General features: G+C 48.2%; 1 protein-coding gene across 2 annotated transcripts; it reads right to left on the bottom strand.

Annotated features, from left to right (window-relative positions):
• Positions 1–3106: 3106 nt before the first annotated feature.
• On the bottom strand, positions 3107–19320 carry NME9 (NME/NM23 family member 9). Of its 2 annotated transcripts, XM_055570372.1 has the most exons (9): positions 17966–19320; positions 15920–15991; positions 14191–14307; positions 13046–13121; positions 10304–10386; positions 7971–8063; positions 6921–7075; positions 5173–5312; positions 3107–3412 (listed from the first exon to the last, which is right to left on the bottom strand). In XM_055570372.1, the coding sequence occupies exons 1-9, from the start codon at positions 18128–18130 to the stop codon at positions 3315–3317; spliced, it is 999 nt and encodes a 332-aa protein (XP_055426347.1). In that variant the 5' UTR covers positions 18131–19320; the 3' UTR covers positions 3107–3314. The 2 variants fall into 2 exon arrangements, 1 of the variants encoding a protein (XP_055426347.1); XR_008711113.1 differs by lacking the exons at positions 5173–5312; positions 6921–7075; positions 7971–8063; ... (3 more) ...; positions 15920–15991; positions 17966–19320 and adding an exon at positions 4073–4234.
• Positions 19321–20020: the final 700 nt, after the last annotated feature.

The raw sequence follows: 20020 nt of genomic DNA, 5'->3' as shown, positions 1-20020 counted from the left end.
TAAAAAACTATGGATGGAGGTTTGTGACATTGTACAGGAGGCAGTGATCAAGACCATCCCCAAGAAAAAGAAATGTAAAAAGGCAAAATGGTTGTCTGAGGAGTCCTTACATATAGCTGAGAAAAGAAGAGAAGCTAAAGGCAAAGGAGAAAAGGAAAGATTTCCCATCTGAATGCAGAGTTCCAAAGAATAGCAAGGAGAGATAAGAAAGCCTTCCTCAGCAATCAATGCAAAGAAATAGAGGAAAACAATAGAATGGGAAAGACTAGAGAGCTTTTCAAGAAAATTAGAGATACCAAGGGAACATTTCATGTAAAGATGGGCACAATAAAGGACAGAAATGGTATGAACCTAACAAAAGCAGAAGATATTAAGAAGAGGTGGCAAGAATACACAGAACTATACAAAAAAGATCTTCATGACCCAGATAACTATGATGGTGTGATCACTCACCTAGAGCCAGACATCCTGGAATGTGTAGTCAAGTGGGCCTTATGAAACATCACTACAAACAAAGCTAGTAGAGGTGATGGAATTCCAGTTGAGCTATTTCAAATCCTGAAAGATGATGCTGTGAAAGTGCTGCACTCAATATGCCAGCAAATTTGGGAAACTCAGCAGTGGCCACAGGACTGGAAAAGGTCAGTTTCGTTCCAATCCCAAAGAAAGGCAAGGCCAAAGAATGTTCAAACTACTGCAAAATTGCACTCCTCTCACATGCTAGTAAAGTAATGCTCAAAATTCTCCAAGCCAGGCTTCAACAGTATGTGAACCAAGAACTTCCAGAAGTTCAAGCTGGATTTAGAAAAGGCAGAGAAACCAGAGGTCAAATTGCCAACATCCATTGGATCATCGAAAAAGCAAGAGAGTTCCAGAAAAACATCTGCTTTACTGATTATGCCAAAACCTTTCACTGTGTGAATCACAACAAACTGTGGAAAATTCTTCAAGAGATGGGAATACCAGACCACCTTACCTGCCTCCTGAGAAATCTGTATGCAGGTCAAGAAGCAACAGTCAGAACTGGACATGGAACAGCACACTGGTTCCAAATTGGGAAAGAAGTACATCAAGGCTGTATATTGTCACCCATGCAAAATGCTGGGCTGGATGAAGCACAGGCTGGAATCAAGATTGCTGGGAGAAATAGATACTCAGATGACACCACCTTTATGGAAGAAAGCAAAGAAAACTAAAGAGCCTCTTGATGAAAATGAAAGAGGAGAGTGAAAAAGTTGGTTTAAAGCTCAACATTCAGAAAACAAAGATCATGGCATCCGGTCCCATCACTTCATGGCAAATAGATGGAGAAACAGTGGAAACAATGGCCGACTTTATTTTGGGGGGGCTCCAAAATCACTGCAGATGGTGACTGCAGCCGTGAAATTAAAAGACACTTGCTCATTGGAAGAAAAGCTATGATCAGCCTAGACAGCATGTTATAAAGCAGAGATGTTACTTTGCCAACAAAGGCCCATCTAGTCAAAGCTATGGTTTTTCCTGTAGTCATGTATGGATGTGACAGTTGAACTATAAAGAAAGCTGAGTACTGAAGAATTGATGCTTTTGAACTCTGATGTTGGAGAAAACTCTGGAGAGTCTTTCGAACTGCAGTGAGATCCAACCAGTCTATCCTAAAGGAAATCAGTCCTGAATATTCATTGGAAGAACTGATGCTGAAGTTGAAACTCCAATACTTTGGCAACCTGATGCGAAGAACTGACTCACTAGAAAAGACCCTGATGCTAGGAAAGATTGAAGGTGGGAGGAGGAGATGACAGAGGATGAGGTGGTTGGATGGCATCACTGACTCAATGGACATGAGTTTGACTAAACTCCAGGAATTGGTGGTGGACAATGAGGCCTGGCATGCTGCAGTCCACGGGGTCACAAAGAGTCAGACGCGACTGAGCAGCTGAACTGAATTGAACCCAGTGTCACAGGCCTTGATCCCAACCTTCTACAGCCTGACTCTTCCTTGTGTCCCTGGCCCCAGCCCCGAAGGGCTCATGTTACAGACTGGAGGACAGAGTAGTGTGCCCATAGAAGACAGTTTGTGGACACAAACTGTCCATTTAGAGAGCTTCTTCAGGTCATAAGCACAGAGTCACCTCATGAGAAAACCAGCCATTTGCCTCATGGTGTAGAAGAACACAGCCTTTTCCCAAGTCAGAGAGAAAAGAGTACGCCCAGGCTCAGTGCATTTACAATAAACCAAAGAACAAACCAGTAAGAAGGGGTAGCTGGCATGTTACTACTCACAGGAGTAGTGATAGTTACTGAACAGCTCCTGTCACCCATGAAGGAACAACTAAACCAGGCAACTGAGTGAAAGCTGGTGCCACCACGAGGAGCTCTCAGGTTTTAAAATTAGGCTTGGTGATTCCCTGGTGGCCCCATGGATTTGGAGCTTTCACTGCTGGGGTTTGATCCCTAGTTGGGGAGCCAAGATCCTATAAGCCCATGGTGCAGCCAAACAGAAAAAAATTTTTAATACAATTCAGCTTTAGCCAAAATCAGAAACCCAAGAAATGAGGAGAGAGGGGCATTAAGAAAATTAGTTGAACCCTGGGTCCAAATATAACCCCCACGCAGTGTTTTCTGAACATGTTCTGATTCATGGAGAACCACAGATGGTGAATCAGCTTATTCCAGGACTGCCCGTTGTAGCCAGGGCGCATGGCCTGAATTAAAGCTGATTTATATCTGCCCCCATAAGCCCTGAAGTGTCATGTCCAGTCCTGTTGCACTGATTTCAAGTTCACTTTTACTAAGTTAAGCTCTAACATTGTTTCATCCATGGGACTTCCCTGGTGGTCCAGGCTAAGACTTCACTCCCAATGCAGGGCGCCTGGGTTCAATCCCTGCTTAGGGAACTAGATCCCGTGTGCTGCAACTAAGAACTGCAGTTAAAGATGCTGTGTGGCACAGTGAAGACTGAAGCTCCCAAGTGCTGCAAGTAAGACCCAGTGCAGCAAATAAGTATTTTTAAAAAATTTTGTCTAAAAATCATTTCATCCATAATGTAGATTTATTCCTGGGGAGACACTGTCCTCTAGCTCAGTAAGTATCCCCTGAGATGACATCGTGTCACAGCAGAGTTCAATGACTGATGTCCATTTATCTTCTAAAATGTCAAAGATGGCCCCCCAAAAGTACATATTCCACATTCATACTGTTTAGTAAGGCAGGAAAGTGGATACCATTATTTTTATTCATGAAGGATAGCTAAATCAAGAAAGTATCGGTGCTCAAGAGAGGAAGTTCCAGTTCTGGAAGTTTCCTTATGTGCAGCAGATATAAACGTTCTGACTTCAGCTTGTGGCCTCACCCTGGTCACGGGCTGCCTCATCCACATCCTCCGGGGAGCACAGCATTTTGCCGGGGCCCTCCGCTCCTTCAGCCTCATGGCCTGTGGGATGACAGGCATTTTGTAGGACTTCTTACAGCAGCCCAGTCCTGCTCCCCCACCCACAGACTCCACCAGAGAACAGCAGAAAGATAGGCAGTGAAGCTAGGGGTCAGGGTGGACAGAGCAGCAAAGAGGTCCTAGTATGCGGGTCAGGGACTAGAAGAGAATTAGGAAAGGAAGTGACACTGGCTGAGCATTTGTGTCAGGGCCCCAGGCTATGTATGTCACAAGAACCCTCTGAGAAAGATGATTATGGGGCTATAACGGGTCTCATCATCTCCGTCTCACAGATGAGGCAACCGAGGTCCAAAAGAGTAACTTTCCTGAGGCTATTCCACTAATAAATAGCAGAGGCAGGATTCAGACCCAGGACTCTCTTGTCTCCAGGGCCCATAAAAAGTGCTGGGTACATGGAAAGCACACTCTCCTGACAGCTGAGAGGGTGCAGCACATACATCAGAAAAGGGGCAGAACACTCGCACCCCAACCAGGCTACTTCCGGGTCATCCCCACGGGAAGCTGTGTACTTATCCCAGGTGTGATCCAGGCTCAGGCCCTTCCGCTCATTATCACGGGAGGTCAGGCTCACACTCTCCCAGCTCTCCCCAGTGAGTGTTCCCCAGTCAGTTCCCTCTCCTCCTTCCCCGGAGTCATACCTACCTGTTCCAGTAACTACCCCAAATGGATGAGGAGGTCCCCTGACCATACATGGTGGGCTCTCTGTGAGGGCAGGTCCCTAGAGGCAAGCTGGTCTTCCCAGTACCGCCCACACCAGAGTGAGAGTTCCTCCCTAAACATCTCACTCCCAGTTGTCCCTCAGCCAGCAGTAGGCCACGCCAGGATTAAACAAGGGCCAGCTGGGGTCAGCTCTCACCCTTCCCTTTCTTGCCTTTGGACCACTTATTCTTACTTGGCTGGTTGTGGATCTTGAGGAGACCATGATGAACATAAACACTTAAGGAAGTATTTGGGTGAAAACCCCTAACAGGTAGGCATACAGAGGTTATTACCGTTTCAGATCTGCAGGCAGCCCTCTCCCAAGAAGGCCACCTTCACATCCTTTGCTTTTCCCAGCATGTTCACTCCTGGCCCCTTCTGCCTCACCTCAGGCTCAAACAGGGATGTGCAACTCGGCAGGGGCAGCACAGGCCTTGTTCTCCCACTCACGGGGTGGGGCAGGTCACATGTGCTCTGAGCCCCGTGGGTTTCTCACCCGGATTTGGAAGGGGTACCTCCAAAAAAGCCCAGCACACTTTTCCCAAATGGGGGGGCTGAGGGATACGAGAGCCACAGCCGCTCCAGGCAGAGGGTACTTCTGTATAACCCTCTATTTCTCAGCAACCCCATCAAAAGCTTGGTGGGGCCTGCGGACCTCAGAGGAAGTGACCGAGTGACTGGCCTTTGCCTTGGAAATTGGCTTCTGGAAAGTTAGTTACATTTTCCTGTGGTTTCCAGGGGTGAATGCAAAGTAACTTTGCAACAAGAGTTTGGCTTCAAAGTGAAATATGCAGCAAAAAATGTAATGAGGTATTAAAAAGCAACACTGTTACTCTGAAAATAAAACAGCAGGACAGTGGCTAAAGTTTCCTAAGGGGCCCGGTTTTTCCTGAAGCTGGTTACCACATAGTTACTATCAGTAACCAACCCCGCCTCCTCAAACCACACATACATACACACATACACACACACACACACACACACACACACACACCATCCCCACTGGGGATTAAATACAGACCAGATCTGCCTGGATGACTTACCCAGAGGGGCGGATTCTGGAATCTGGTCTGAAAACTGAAAACCAGGGAAGAGCAGGGCCAGTTCCCGATGGGCATCTTCTGAGTCCCAGCTTCCATGGACTGCATTAAAGGGCATTTCTGTGCCATATTGAGCCCGGAGACTAGCAGGATCCAAAATGTACAAGAAAGAATGGTCTCATTTGAAAAGAAATGTTTCGATCGGCAACACGGCCACCAGCTACCCATCAACAGGCAGCATTTCTGTGATGTGGCTTTCTCTGCTGGAAATGCCAGGAACAGCATCAAGGGTGATGGTAACCAGCAGTGTTCTGACCTTGTTTCATTTGCGCAACAACGCTGTGAGGGAGACTAGGGAGACCGTCATGACCCCCAGTTTAAATGTGCATGAGTCAGGACTTCCCTGGTGGTCCACTGGTGACGAACCCGCCTTGCAATGCAGGGGGTGTGGGTTTGACCCCTGATTTTGGAACTAAGATCCCACATGCCATGGAGCAACTAAACCCATGTGCCGCAACTCGAGAGCCCGTGTGCCACAACTACTGAAGCCCTTGTGCTCCGGAGCCTACGTGTGGCAACTAAGACCTGATGCAGCCAAATAAATATTTTTAAAAGGGGGTTAATGTGCAGGAGTCAGGGTGTGAGCCCAGGAGCTGTCATTTTGTAGCTGTTACTACTGGGGGCCGGGCAAGAACCCTGCTGAGGGCTTGATACAAATTGGCATAGTCAATCCCTCAAGGTTCCCTAAAACAATACTAATACTGATAAGATTTCCTTTATCTCAAACAGTGTTCCAAGTTCCCTCTTTCTCTCTCTTAATCTGAGGCAGGTCCTTTCCCGTTGTAGTTCCCATTTTCCAGATGAGGACATTAAGGCAGAGGGATTAAAGCACAGATGACCCAAGACCACACAGTTAGCAAAAGGAAGAAGAGAGATTCTAACCACAGCGCTCTAACAGCTTCCCAAGATAGGTGCTCACAACCCCATTTTATAGATGAGAGAACCGAGGCTCAGAAAACCTAAGATCTGAACTCTGGGCTCTTTCATCCGCCCCGGCTGCCCCAAACATGAATGCTCCCAGCTCCCTACAACTATAAAGTACAACTGCAGTTAGTCTCTTGCTAATGTCTTTCTTGTTGGCGGGGCCTCTCTCAGCTTCTTCAAAGGCAAGACCGTGGATTTGGCAGTGGTGGTGTCAGGCTAAACAATCACACGGAGCCAGGGAGCCAACCAAGGCAGCCTAGCGCTGTGTGCAGAACAGCGTGCTCAGACTCTAAGGGGCCTCAGGACACCTTGGGTAGGGAGTAGAGGGTAAGAGGTGGGGGGGGGGGGGGTGCTGAGTCTACACAGCCGATTCCTAGGCCCCACTCAGTCTCTGACTCAGCAGGGCTGGGTGTAGCCCTGGAATCTGTACTTCTGGGTCAGGGCTTCAGATGGCTCTGGGACCACAAACCCTCTGCTACAGAGAGAACAGTGAGGACTGGACCCACAGCACCCTTCAGAAGAGGGGAAGAGGCAGCAAGGAGGCATCCTCTGAAGGGCTGGGGTGAGATCGGAGGGGGAAGACGTCAGGGTCTCCTCAAATACATAACAAAGGGCAGGGACTCCCCAGCATATAACAAAGAGGGAGCTTCGTGGCCATCAGAGTGCCTTCTGTGTTACCCACAATTTGCTGAGCCCCTAGCAGGGCTCTCAGCTTCCTCAGATGCAGGTGTTGAGATGCATGAAAGGACCATTGCTGCTGACATTACCTGTCAGGCTGCTCCCTCCTTGCCACATGAGGGTCACAGGGCCCCATGAGGGTTCGCCAGGCAGTGACCACGTCCTTGGTGCCCTCAGTCCTGGCAAGGATCAGGAGGTGGCTTGGTCCACTGCACATGTGATGTACCAGCTTCTCAAATGTGTCCTAGCACAGGGAGGGAAGGGAGTGAATCAGGCCAGGGGCCCCAGAGGCCCATCCCACCCACAGGATGGGAGAGGGTCCATGAGCTGCCTCACCACCAGCCAGCATGCCCTGGAAGAGCCCAGGGAGGGGAAGTGGCACCCAGAGACACAGAGAACCCAGATATGGGGCTCTGAAATGGCATGTTTGGGGTTGAGCATGAAATTATAAGAAGTTGGATAGCATTTAGAAGACCACACACATGGAAATCAGGGGATACAGCTGAGACTTCTTTGCAGCATCTTGCAACCTTTCCCCCTTCTTCAAGTAGCAGCACTCAAGCTTCCTTTGGGGAGCGGCCCTTCCCCGTTTCACTCAGTCCTAGTCTGGCCGACAACCACAATGCCTATCCACCCCTCCCCACACACCCTCCTCACCTGAGAGGTGGGGCCCAGGCTAGGAGACCCTGTCTCCCAGGTGAGTGGGTCAGAAGCAGAAATAGATGAAAAGTGGTTGAATCTGTCACCCAACAGGAGCACCTGAAGTGACTGCCCATGAGGTTTTGTTTCAGAAATCCACACCCCTGCCTTGGTTCTTCTTGTCCCCACACCTTCTCATGCAACTCCTTCAGCCTTCTTTCTTCAGTTCTGGGAGTCACAGAGAATCCCCCCAGTAATTCCTTATTTCATTACTTAAGTTAGAATCAAACTCTGATCTTTGGGAGCATACCAAGCAACGTCTCCCTGATGCAGCCTGTAATCATTATGCTGAGAGTAATTTCATGACCCACTTGCTGTTCATAATCTTGTTCTTCATAATAATCTAGTTTTTCCCAAACTAATATCAATTTACAAACATAATGTTGGAGAAAGAGAAAGAAATGCAAGCATGTTGGACAAATGGAAACTGAAAAACTGACCTCTTCAGCTCTGTGTTGGTAGAAAAGTCGCATTTCTGCTTCTGTCATGGTTCTCTCTTCATTCGTTAAAATGTCAAACCCAGCTTCCTGGATCTGTAGGAGATATACACACATATATATGGTAAAGAGCCAGACATCCTGGAATGTGAAGTCCTGTGGGCCTTAGAAAGCATCACTATGAACAAAGCTAGTTGGAGGTGATGAAATTTCAGTTGAGCTATTTCAAATCCTGAAAGGTGATTCTGTGAAAGTGCTGCATTCAATATGCCAGCAAATTTAGAAAACTCAGCAGTGGCCACAGGACTGGAAAAGGTCAGTTTTCATTCCAATCCCAAAAAAAGGCAATGCCAAAGAATGCTCAAACTACCACACAAGTGCACTCATCTCACATGCTAGCAAAGTAATGTTCAAAATTCCCCAAGTCAGGTTTCAATAGTACATGAACCATGAACTTCCAGATGTTCAAGCTGGATTTAGAAAACACAGAGGAACTGGAGATCAAATTGCCAACATCCATTGGATCATCAAAAAAGCAAGAGTGTTCCCAAAAAACATCTGCTTTACTGATTATGTCAAAACCTTTGACTGCGTGAATCACAACAAACTGGAAAATTCCTCAAGAGATGGGAATACCGACCACCTTACCTGCCTCCTAAGAAATCTGTATGCAGGTCAAGAAGCAACAGTCAGGACTGGACATGGAACAACAGACTGGTTCCAAATAAGGAAAGGAGTACATCAAGCTTGTATATTATTACCCTGCTTATTTAACTTATGTGTGGAGTACATCATGTGAAATGCCAGGCTGGATGAAGCACAAGCTGGAATCAAGATTACCAGAGAAATATCAATAACGTCAGATATGCAGATGACACCACCCTTATGGCAGAAAGCGAAGAGGAACTAAAGAACCTCTTGATGAAAGTGAAAAAGGAGAGTGAAAAAGTCGGCTTAAAACTCAACATTCAGAAAACTAAGATCATGGCATCCGATCCCATCACTTCATGGCAAATAGATGGGGAAACAATGGAAACAATGACAGACTTTATTTTGGGGGACTCCAAAATCACTGCAGATGGTGACTGCAGCCATGAAATTAAAAGATGCTTGCTCCTTGAAAGGAAAGTTATGACAAACCTAGACAGCATATTAAAAAGCAGAGACATTACTTTGCCAATAAAGGTCCATCTAGTCAAAGCTATTGTTTTCCCAGTAGTCATTGTGAGAGTTGGACTATAAAGAAAGCTGAGCGCCAAAGAATTGATGCTTTTGAACTGTGGTGTTGGAGAAGACTCTTGAGAATAACTTGAACTGCAAGGAGATCCAACCAGTCCATCCTAAAGAAAATCAGTCCTGAATATTCATTGGAAGGTCTGATGCTGAAGCTGAAACTCCAATACTTTGGTCACCTGATGTGAAGAACTGACTCATTTGAAAAGACCCTGATAGTGGGAAAGATTGAAGACAAGAGGAGAAGGGGACGACAGAGGATGAGATGGTTGTATGACATCACTGACTCAATGGACATGAGTTTGAACAAGCTTTGGGAGTTGGTAATGGACAGGGAAGCCTGGCATGCTACAGTCCATGGGGTTGAAAAGAGTTGGACATGACTGAGCGACTGAACTGAAAGCAAGCACAAATTCACATTTCAATGTGTTGAAAGTAAAAGATGATGGAAAGACAACATTAAAAGCAGTGGACACCTTCATTCTCATCATATCTGACCTGATTCAATTTAAAAATTGTAATTTAGGACTTTCCTGGTGGTCCAGTGGTCAAGAAACCCACCTGCCAATGCATGGATACAAATTCGATCCCTGGTCTGGGAGGATCCCACATGGCACAGGGCAACCAAACCCGTGCACCACAAGTACTGAGCCTGTGCTCCACAACAAGAGAAGCCACCCCAATGAGAAACCCATGCACGGCAACAAAGAATAGCCCCCACATGCCACAACTAGAGAAAAGCCCTTTCACAGCAACAGAGACCCAGCACAGCCAAAAATAAATAAAGAAATATTGTGATTTACTTCATTGGAATTTTAATTAAAACTCCTTAGACGCCTCCTCCCTCTAGGACACTGCTACATTATGCCCCAGCCCTGTTTTCCACCAGAGAAGACACAAGTATAGTCTGTAAGGGAAATGTTGTCTCTCTTGCTGCTGGGCTAGGTCTTTGCATCATGTCCAACTCTGTGCGACCCCATGAACTGTAGCCCGCCAGGCTCCTCTGTCCATGGGAATTGTCTAGGCAAGAATAATGGAGTGGGTTGCCATGCCCTCCTCCAGGGGATCTTCCCAACTCAGAAGTCTCCCGTTGTCTCTCTTACCTTCATGATAATCTCATCTGTCTTCCCATGGACCACCGCATCTGGTTTAATGATGGCCAAGGTGCAGGTCTTCGCTGATGATACTGCAACAAGCCGGGGATGGTGCTGTCAGACCCTGGGCTCGCAGGAGGCTCTCAGGATGCTCTCCGCAGGGACCATGCAGCTCCGCACAGCCCCCGCCTCCCTCCCCCAGCCTCTTGGCTGAGCTTCTGCTGACCTGGACTCTAGTGGATGCAGGGGTCTGGCTCCAGACCCCAACCCCAGCCTGGCTGCAAGGGACACGAACTGGGAGGGAGAGTGTGGGGAGGGAGGAGAGGATGGGAGGTGGAGAAGGAAATCAAAGACGACTCAGGAGCAAAACCCAGAAACAACCAAGTCAGCCTGGAGAGGGGACACAGCTGGAACAAAGGCGAAGCAGGCCAGGACACTCTCATCCCTTCCTGTCCCCACCTCATGATCCTTGGCCTCTAACTGCAACCTACTGTGTTCTCGTCTCAGTGCGTCTTTCTGATTTTCTAGCATGTGGTCAGTGGTGGCTGCCCCAGACCCCAAGTCCACTCAGGACTGGCACGTTCTACCAAACTCTTTTGTCTCTGTCCCATTCTCCTGAGAATCAGCCGCTTTGTTGTTTGGAGCCCAGGCAACAGACAGAGCTCACTGGCCAGGCTACTGGGTGGCTGTGTCCACAGGTCAAGCAGCTGTGGTGATGAGGGAGATGCTGCATAGCCGCTGTCCACTGCTCGGGCCCACAGATGCCTCGGGGTAACCTACATCTGTGCACAAACCCATCCCTGTTGGATTCCGGTTTGTATGGACTTGGCCTTGGTGAGCTCTGCACGCTGCCCACAGACTATATCCCCCATGGCCTATTTTCTCTTTTCAACTTTCACATCAGTTGTGTTGACTCCGAAAATCTAAAAAATGTGGGCTGAAAAAGTGTGGATCATGTTAAGCAGCCAATCGGTTCATTCTTCCCTGAGCACTATTTCTAACATCCTATGAATCCTTGGACTTTAAATGCCCTTAGAAATTGACCAATTAAAGAGACTGCACAGAGGTATAAGGTGAGAAGAGGAGAGGCCAGAGCAGGAGCCTGAGAACTCCTGTCTGAAGAGAGAGCAAAAGAAAAGAAGCTGAGGAAGGGGAGGCTGTGGACAGGCCAGAGAAAATGAGTAGGAAAATGAGAAAGCTTGAGATGTCTCAGACATCAGACAAGAAGAGAGGTACTTTTGTTTTTGTGGGATTTTTATGGGGACCATTTTTGAAGTCTTTGTTGAATTTGTTACAATATTGCCTCTGTTTTGGGGCCACAAGGAATGTGGGATCCTAGGGCTTCCCAGGTGCCACTAGTGGTAAAGAACACACACACCTGCCAGCACAGGAGGCATAAGAGATGCGGGTTCAACCCCTGGGTTCAGAAGATTCCCTGGAGGAGGCAGCCCAGTCCACTATTCTTGCCTGAAGAGTCTCATGGACAGAGGAGCCCGGTGAGCTACAGTCCATAAGGTCACAACGATTTGGACATGACGGAAGTGACTTAGCACATGTGGGATCTTAGTTCCCTAACCAGGGACTGAACCCATCCCCCTTGCATCGGAAGGTGAAACCTTAACCACTGGACCACCAGGGAAGTCTCAAGAAGAGGGTTTTGAGTAGGAAGACGCTGTGGACGGCAGCCAAGCCTGCAGCAGGACACCATAGGCTCTGACTGGTAACTGCCTGCTGGATTTGGCCCCAGGAAGGTCACTGGAGCCCTGGGAGCAGCAGAGGGGCAGTGACAGAGGAGAGGGTGGCCCAAGGAGTGTGGACCAGGAAGATAAGCTGGGAGGAGTGGAAAGCTAAGGGCAAGGGCAGGCGTTGTGTAGTTTCCTAAGTGGAGAGACTGGATTTAGGAGAAAATAATGGGGAAGAGAAGAAGAGATAATCCATAAACGAGACAATGAGTATTTCCTGCAGAAGCCAAATCACTGACTTCTCTTTCACACTTGAAGTTTCTTGCTCTACTAAACTGCACCACATCCCTTATTAGAATCCATCTCAGACAGTCCTTGTCATCCACACATAAATAGCAGTTTTTCTCGTTCAGGCAGTAATCAGAACTTCCTCCTCTCTCCTGCTTGGCTCCTGAGCCACATCCTGGTTTCCTCTGGTGTCACAGGGACCATCAGGAGCCACCTTGCCAGCAACAACTTCTCTAACTTCTGGCTTCTCTTCCCACTGCCAGGTCAAGATGTTCGCATATTAAAGGCTCAGGAAGAACAGTGATGCTCAAGAGTGTAAAATCCATGAGTTGATACTTGGGGACTAAGAGGAAGAGGGTACAGGGCTGTGGGGAGGGAAGGGGTTCAGGACAGCTGACTTTCTCACACTTGAGAAAAATGGTTAAAGAAACTCAAGTTCTTAACTCAAATAAGAACTAAGGAAACCCTAGCACCTCATTTACCTTATTAGTATCATTCCCCTCCACTTTATTAAGAAAGCCTTTCCTGATGCTCAGTAATTGTCATGAAAGTCACACTTGTTATAGTTGAACATGATCAGAAAGACACTCAAGATGCCATTAAAGCAGACGGAGATTAACACAGTATATTTGAAGTCAGGTGATTGGAGATTAAATGTTTTATGGGTTATTTCCCCAGAGTTCAGATTATTCAATAAACTTACTACTCCTATATTTTTTTAAAAAACACATCAAGTCCGAATCTGCACTGCCTTTTGCTTGCTTGTTGGTTCTGTACTCACCCAGGTCCTCATCATCACCATTGTTCTTTTCATGAGAAAAGCATTCATCTTCATCAGAAAGAGCTTCATCTTTAATCTAGTACAAATTGGTCATGGACAGAAAGTAGATAGCTGATTAAAATTCCACAAAGACCTTCAACAACCAACAGAAGCCAAGAAAGTAAAGGTTCCAAATGCAGAGCAAAAGAAGAGGGTCAAGATGATCAGTCTTGGAAACTTTTCAAGGTCCTTTTGAGTAACTGGACGGTGGTAGAGGGTGAGAGCAATTGAACACAAGGAAATCCATGCTGATCTTCAGGTTTAGAGCCTGCCTGTTTCCATGAGCATCAAGTAGAAACTAAGGAAGAAGAAAGATGAACTAGAGAGTTGACAAGCAGACAAACAAAGAACTGAAATACAAATAGATAGAAGGCAACTGGCCCCACTGTGTGGGGAAGTAGTAAAGACAGATCATTTATCTGTGGAGGAGGCACAAGTGTTTTCTTTCTTGGGGAAAATTTGCCAGTTTTCTGGGGGAAATGTATGATTTGATTTCAATCCATTCTATGAGAACAGCGCTTTGCTCATTGGAATTGAGTGAAAACTTGAACACTGGACACCGCTCAACGTTAAGCCTCCTGTGGCAGCCGCTCAGAGCACCAGGAAATACTTCTAACTAAGGGGTGTCAGTTTTCAAAGGCTGCCGATTCTTTATGAAAAACTCACAGTCCATGTTATCCTGAAAATGTTGTACCTAAATCACAAGTAGTGCTTTCTGATCCTATTTCTCAAAGTAATGACCCCTTTCTAGTTAAAGAAATGAACCCCCTGGGGTCACAAATAAAACCCAGGAATGAGAGGGGAGGGCAGGTCACCAGGAGAGATGTCCCCCTGAGGCTGACTCCTCCAACCCACTCCTGGATCCATAACTTCATTTTCATTTCTGAATTCGCTGTCAGGGTTACAGAAGCCCCTGTTGGGAGATGAAGTGGGGATGAGCAAGAAATAGATGAGACACTGAAGTGTTCTGGATGAAGAGGATGACTTCCTCAAAGACTTCCTAGTGGGCCTTGCACCTCCCCTGAGGTGGGCATTTACTGCAGCTTTCCAGGGACAGGGAGGACACTGGCGGGGCAGGGGAGGGACCTGCTGGCCTGGCCACTTACCACCCTCCGTTCTCTGCCTTCAGCCAGCACCCTCTTTTCTGCCTCCAGCTGCTCGCGGATGGTTTTCTCCAGCAGTAGGGCATTCGCTCCTCTCACCACCGCCACCAGCTCTCCTCCCTGGAACACAGCACAGAGGTCCTGCTCAGATCACACAACAGCAACCTCTTTCAAGAGCTAGCGAGTGTCCAAGGGCTTTGGGAGTGTGCCCAAGGTCAAGGTCCATGGACCCCACGCCCATGGCCTCCAGTCACTTCTCTGCCCCCTACCCCACGCCCCTCTCCCTTCAAAACTTCCTTCAGGGCAGCGGGGAGTTAGGTGGGGGAGGACCAGGGCCATAGGTTCTGAGTCACTAAGTGTGGCCTCTCTGTGGCTCCTTCATCCAACAAGTATCAACTGAGCACTTAGTATGCCCAACACCAAGACAGAGGCACAGAACATAAACCCGAAACATGGAAAGACACAGACACCACCCTCAGTGAGTTGGGTGTGGAGTGGGGAGGGAGATGGTGGTGTCAGAGAAACAACTACAACAGGATAAGGCCATTGCATTAATAGGGGTACTTGGGATTTGGGGCAAGAATCAATTCCCAACCCATCTGGGGTGATCAGGGAGAACCTCACAGTGGAGGTGCTGTTTGCAGTGAACTGGAGGTTCCCGTCTTTGATTCTTCAGAAGTCTCCATACTCGTCACTCACAGACCATCATATACACTGGGTCCTCCTTCTGTGTCCATCCCACCCTCAGGGGACCTCTACTGCATGACGACGGTGACAAGCTGCCACATGTCCCCACATGGCCATTATAACTGACGCTTTAATACGCATGCTCCAGGCTCAGGCAAGCAAACCACTGTGGTAATGATGCCTTTTCTGCCACTGAGCTCTGATGCCATGTGGCTGGGGGCATGTCCATCTCAGCATCTCCCACTCCCCCTCCCTCCCCCACCAGGTTCCATCAAATAACTTCAATCTCCCTCCTGAAGGCCAAAGCTCAAATGATGTTTCACCAGAAGCTTCCAACTTGTGAGACTTGCTGCCGAGGGCAGGAGCCCGAAGGTTTCCAAGCTAAACAACCCGTGCCCTGGTGAGCAGACCCCAGTTTCCCTGACTGTGTGACGGAGCACTGTACTGAGTCAGGAGGAGAAAATCAACCCGTTGTCTTCAGGGCCTGGCAGGTGACCTAAAGCCAAGAGCCAGATGTGAGATGGCAGGCCCTCGGGGGCCGGGAGCCCCGCGTGATGTCACAGCTGAAGGCAACCAGGCAGTCTTGCAAATGCCGAACCACTGGTTGTCATCCATCGACCTTCTCATTTCCAACTTTTTGTCAGCATATCTTCATATTTAATGATGAAGCAAAGGTAAATACAGGAGTGTTCATGTTGTGGAGCATTCATGTTCCCTCTGTGGAGCACAGTGGGACTCGCCAAACTCTGTGCTGGGAGTGAGACTTGAGTCAAGAGGGCTCACGAGCTAGAAGGCGCACAGGCGTCCGAGGGGATCATCCTCTGTCCTGAGTCCAGCCCTCAGGAGGCCTGCAGCCCAGAGCGACTCCTCAGGGTTCTGCCCGCAAGCAGTGCCGTGATTGAGGGCATTGGTCCTCGGCCAAACAATAAAGTCAGGAGAAGCCAGCACCTCTTGCTGGGAATAATGTGGGCTCTTGGTGAGAGGCATCCTTCTGAACACTCAGGGGTGCAGCCGTGGGACCATCCCCAACTGAAAAGGTACTCACGGCATAAAACAGAAAGGTTGGCTCGCACTTCCCTCGGTATCTTTCGAGCACATCGAGACAGTCTGCCTCTGCCTAAAGGAGACAGATGGTCAGCAGACTGATGGGAGAGCCGCATGGGACACACATCTCACACACGCATCTCACACACACACACACCCTTCATCCCCCACGTCACATACCACATACACACACACAGACACCACAAATACACATACCCCTCATCCCACACAACACACACACACCACACCCCCTCACATCCCACACACACCACACCCCCTCACATCCCACACACACCACACACACCTCATCCCCATACCACATACACACACACAGACACCACAAACACACATACCCCTCATCACACACAACACACACGCACCACACACACATACACACACCATACCCCCTCACATACCACACACACCATACACACACACACACACACCCCCCACACACACACACCACACCCCCTCACACACCATACACACATACACACACCACACCCCCCTCACATACCACACACACACATATACCCCTTATCCCCATACAACATACACAGACACACACCTACACCTCATCCCCACACCACATACCACATACACACACAACACACTCACCACACACAGACATCACATACACACATACCCCTCATCCCACACAACACACACACACCACACACCCTCACATACCACACACACACACACACCACGCACAGACATCACATACATACATACTCCTCAACCCACAAAACACACACACACACCACATCCCCCCTACATACGACACACACACACTTCATCCCCATCCCACGCACACTACACCACACCACAGCCCCCAATACTACACACCATATACCACATACACACACAGCACACACATCCATTACACGTAACACATACACACCACACAACATGCACTACATACACATAACACACCACACACATGCACACACATACGTTATACACCCACACACACCATACCCCACACATACATTACATACCACACCACACACAGTACACATAACACGCAGATCACATCACACACATACATTGCACATAAGTCACATACTATACTACACAGATTACACATAACACACACCATACACACATATCACACACACATCACACATATACATTACACAGAACACACACGCTACATAACACATATGTTACACACCACACACATCACATACATACATGACACATCTTACACACACACGAGTGATGCCCTCCCCAGGTGGAGCCCTGGCTTTTCTCTCTCATGCTGCTCCTTCTAATGTCTTTTCATCAGAACCTTAACAAGTGTCCTGTCAACATACGGGTAAAAAGTGTTGCCCGTGTAGTTTTTTGAGGAATAAAATAAGGAGGAAATGACAGCTTCTCCTGCTCCGGATCAAGGGAGCTCCTCCGCTACCATCCCACGTTTGCTCCTAGTGGCTGGGACACAGGAGGGTCCTTGAGTTCTGCCTCCAAGTCGGATAAAGCCGGCCATTCAGGCCCCTCCAGCGCTCCTCCACTGAAGCCTCGCAACAGGCTCCCCGGAAGGCAGGCCCCGGAAGCCCAGCTTCTCCAGAGTTATCGCGAGGGAGCGTCGCTCCCGAGTGTACTGGCTGAGCCTCACCCCTGGCAGCTCATCCCGCGTCTCCTACGCGCGTCTCCGGAAGTGATTCCCATCTCCATCCACTGACGCAAGGAAACTTTTGCTGAAAGTCCCCTTTAAGTAGCAAGGATAGAGATCTTAAACCCTGTGCTCTGGAAGTGAGACTCCAGGCTTCACGGTGTCCAGGAGACAAGAAGGAGGAGCACTGGCCTCAGAGTGGCCAAGTAGTCCCTGTTCCAGAGCCAGGGGTGGCCGAGGCCACCAGGACTGCTGGAGGCGGGGAAGGCAGGAAACCTCCTCCCCCGAGAAACTGGCATCAGCAGAAACTCCACAATGAATACTCTCTCCATGATCTGCAAAAGGCCCCTCAGGCTTCCTGTTCCTGTTTTTCAGTGTTTAAGTTTTTTTGCAACCGTTGTTCGACATTCTGCTGAGAGAGGATCTTACTGTTGCAAAATGCAGAAGCTCCGGGCCAACCTCCACCCTCATCTTCTGGAAGAGGCTCACCACGGGCTTGCAGGGGCCACACCAGCCTTGGTAGACGTCAACAACTGCGGGGAACCAAGAAACCGGAGCGCCCGGCCACGTCAGGCAAAATCGATACCAGCACATTCCCACCCGCTCCGATGGCCATCTTTATTTGCTGTGGTGGTTTAGTGGTTTAGTCGTTAAGTCATGTCCAACTCTTGCGACCTCATGCACTGTAGCCCTCCAAGGCTCCTCTGTCTATGGGATTTCCCAGGCAAGAATAATGGAGTGGGTTGCCATTTCCTTCTCCTGGGTATATTCCCAACCTAGGGATTGAACACAGGTCTCTTATATTGCAGACAGATTCTTTACCAACTGAGCTACAAGGGAAGCCCCATTTGCTGGTTAAGAGGATTTATTCTCCCAGCAGAGCATGAGCGAGAGTGGAAACAGCGTTCCCTTGTGAACTCAGTGTTCCAAATTCTAAACTCAATGAAGTGAGTAGAGTGAAAACCACTTACTTAACATGCATCCTTTACCGCAAGGAATTTTCAGGCCTAGCACAGAGAGGCCCTCTGTAACTATTTGAACTGGACTGAAAGTATCCCTTTTGAAAGGAATAGTAGGTGACCTGTCAGCATACAATCAACTCTTAGCTAATAAACACAGCATTACCCTTTCCTCCTGACAAGTTAAAAGCCACTTGCTTTGGGTAAAGGGGAATTTTACCTACTCTATCAAATCAACATTGTTCTCCCAGAAAGTGAACCTAAGAGAGACCTAGGTGGAAACTGGGGAGCCTGTTTCTGCCTTGGTCCTGGTCTCCAGAGTGTGGCAGGAACTGGATACAAGGGACCCTCTTGTCTGATGGCACTAGACCTCGAGGCCTGCAAGAAGCTAAGCAACAAAGCCAACACCTGTGCAGCGGACACACACAGGACCCACTCAGCCCAATCAGACACCACGAGTAAGTGCTAGATGGTGACGTCCTGATGGTCACATTGTAGAGAAAGGATGTCTTCGTGAAGACCTCAGCAGTCAGAGTTCATGCCTGATCCACACAGCAGGGCATTTCTGTTCAGCAGCAGGAGTGCATGGTCATGGGGAGGGAGTGTGGACACTGCTTATAAACTCTCAGCTCTGCCAGTTTTAATAGCATGCGATTTGTGATTTTACTTTTTGAAGGTTCACATTTCAATTTTTCACATCGTATGAGAACATTTATTAATAAAACATGGTATGAATTATCTTTTTTTCCTTTTTTTTTGGCTGTGCCATATGGCTTATGGGATCTTAATTCCCTGACCAGAGGTTGAACCCAGGTCCTTGGCAGTGAAAGCACTGAGTTCTAGCCACTGGACTGCTAAGGAATTACCTAAATTATCATGACTGAAGTTAGCATAGACTCTGGCAGCACTAACACTGTACCATAGGAATTGGGAAGAGGATACCCAGTGGAGGGGTGACTTGCCTTGGACACTATGGAAATGCCAGGCTTGGATGGGCAGAGAGGGAGCCCATGGTGGGAAGCATGGTAGGGGTTGGGCTGTGGGAAGTGGTGACAGAGACCACTGGACAAGCAAGGAATGTGGGTTTGAGGAGCTCCATCCTGATTTACTAGGCAATGAGGACTCACAGTAGGTTTTTAGAAAGGAGAATTAATATTTACTAAGCCATCTGCACTTGGCTTTTCTCTCAGAAAAATCCAGCAACATAGGTATTTTTATCCTACCATAGAAATAGAAATGAAATAACCAACCCAAGGTAAAACAAAATAAAAATTCTCAAGGAGTAGAACCAAGTTTTAGACTGAGGTTTGTCTGATGCCATAGTTCATGCTTTTTCAATGACTCTAGGAATGAAGATGCACAATTTCAAGAGTATGAGTCAGTTCAGCCAAGCAACATAGTTTTGCAGAGATAGAATCAGACTGGGTTTGGGAGGGATCGGGAAGCCAGACACAGGGGTGGCAATGTCAAGGGAGGGATGGAAGGAATGGAAGAATCCCTGAGACCTTGAAAAGGAAGTGGAAAG

Source organism: Bubalus kerabau, chromosome 2 (genome assembly GCF_029407905.1).
Source record: "Bubalus kerabau isolate K-KA32 ecotype Philippines breed swamp buffalo chromosome 2, PCC_UOA_SB_1v2, whole genome shotgun sequence".
Lineage (NCBI taxonomy): Eukaryota > Metazoa > Chordata > Mammalia > Artiodactyla > Bovidae > Bubalus > Bubalus kerabau.
This window is presented reverse-complemented; position numbering and strand designations above follow the sequence as displayed.

Coding starts and splice junctions, on each gene's coding strand:
- NME9 (XM_055570372.1), bottom strand. CDS start 18,130: ATGTGCTGGTATCGATTTTGCCTGACGTGGCCGGGCGCTCCGGTTTCT. Junction 10,387..13,045: donor TGGTGATGATGAGGACCTGG/GTGAGTACAGAA, acceptor GGCTTGTTGCAG/TATCATCAGCGAAGACCTGC. Junction 8,064..10,303: donor CAGATGAGATTATCATGAAG/GTAAGAGAGACA, acceptor TATCTCCTACAG/ATCCAGGAAGCTGGGTTTGA.